Genomic DNA, 1,688 nt, shown 5'->3' with positions numbered 1-1,688 from the left:
TCCATATAACATCTAAGAATGACTAGATACTAGGAGATCTTACTAGACGTTGCTATCAAGATGGCTAATTTTTTACCACACTACTTACAAAGAGTCTGTGAAAGTCTGCAGAGACAGTCAACCCGAGTATTAAGAGCTTCTAGAATAGAACATCTAGGAATAGTTGTGACAGGGACTACACTAGAATTTTATCAGAGTGCAAAACCTACGAATATATATAAGTGAGAATACTATGTATATTTTTGAGTGTTTTAAGAATATGTATGATAGTGAGGAACCTATGAATATGTCTAGCATTGAGGACACACGTGTGTGCTGTGGGCGTGTCTGTGGGTGGGGCCTGTGACTGAGTAGTCCTAGAAATACATACATTATGTTCCGCAATCTGCTTTTTGAGGGAGTTGACATCAGATGGATTGACAGGTGATGCAAGAAGCTTTTCCTGAGCATCGTTGATGGCAGCAGTCAATGTTTGTAGGTCGCCCTCGTACTGTTCCTGTTGAACGACAGCCTCTCGGAGTGTGGCACACTGATCACGGGCCATTGACTGGAGCTGGTTGATCTCCTTAGCCAGCTTGTTTGTGTTCCCCGAGGGTTGATCACCCTCGGCATGCTCAAGTTCTGCCTGTTTCTGTATCACCAGGAGTGCTTTCCCTTTGTTGCTCTCGATCTCCTCCACAAGTTTCTGTTTAAGCATGGAATGTTTTTTAGACTGGCTCTTATCATCAAATATTTTTATAAGAATTTATGAACTGAGGTTTTATTAAGCTAGATTTGTTTGATCCTATTACACATGAGTACACTCCTGGACTCAATACAATAAGTACTAATACCAAGCTTTATTTAGGGATGTTGAAAATCTAGTTCGCGAACTTTCTCAAATGTACAGCATACCATGTTTTACACTATAAGATACCCATCTTACCTCTTGCATAGCAAGCTGATCTTTGAGAGTGAGGGAGGCATCCCTCATGGTCATTTGTGCTCTCGTATTGTCCATCCACTGGCGAAGACTGGTCAGTTCTGTCTCTAAGTCCTCCATTTCTTCCGTTGCGTCCTCTAGCTTGCTAAGTTTGTCAGAGGCATCTGTCTGCAGGTTGTACATGTGTTGGTTCAGCTGCTGTAGTTGCTCTCGACTTGATGAAGAATCACAGACCTCCTCCATCTGCTTCGACAAAGAGTTTAGGTGGGCCAGGCGACCTTGGTTGTGGTCAAGGTCACGGGCAAGCCTCTGTAATACAGAAGAAACGAGATTGCAACACGATGCCAATATCCCTCAACGCTTAACTACTGACTCATAGTTCATGAAGACATGCAGTAAGTTATGATCATATTCCACCTAATGATTGACCTATTTCTAAATGTGACTCTTCCTCCTAAGTTGTACCAGTATACCAAGTTTAATGATACAAAGTGAAATAATGTGGGTGATATGCTCTGGACAATGCCTCAGACAGACAGACAGACAGACGGATTGACGGACAGTTGGATGGCCGGACAGCCGGGGGGCATTACCATTAACCAATTAACAGTTTTCAAATTCAAATTTCACTTCTCATGTATAGTTAGTAACAAGTCATCCATAACACCATAACACTCCTGCTCATCACCTTTCACTTCTCACGTATAGTTAGTAACAAGTCAGCCATAACACCATAACACTCCTGCTCATCACCTTTCACTTCTCA

At 42.3% G+C, this 1,688-nt stretch overlaps 1 protein-coding gene across 3 annotated transcripts in view; it reads right to left on the bottom strand.

Moving 5' to 3' along the window:
- The window catches only part of LOC110446497 (nesprin-1-like), a 323,100-nt gene that overhangs the window by 75,499 nt on the left and 245,913 nt on the right, over positions 1-1,688 (bottom strand). For all 3 annotated transcript variants that reach the window (XM_021491669.1, XM_021491670.1, XM_021491668.1), the window contains 2 exons: positions 926-1,231; positions 371-685 (listed from right to left, as the gene is read on the bottom strand). In XM_021491669.1, coding sequence (XP_021347344.1) covers positions 371-685; positions 926-1,231 — 621 coding nt within the window. The remainder of the gene's footprint in view (positions 1-370; positions 686-925; positions 1,232-1,688) is intronic.

The sequence above is a fragment of the Mizuhopecten yessoensis genome, unplaced genomic scaffold, assembly GCF_002113885.1.
Source record: "Mizuhopecten yessoensis strain PY_sf001 unplaced genomic scaffold, ASM211388v2 scaffold2741, whole genome shotgun sequence".
In the NCBI taxonomy this organism is placed as follows: Eukaryota; Metazoa; Mollusca; class Bivalvia; order Pectinida; family Pectinidae; genus Mizuhopecten; species Mizuhopecten yessoensis.
Note: the sequence above shows the minus strand (reverse complement) of the source record. Positions and strands in the feature narration are given on the sequence as shown.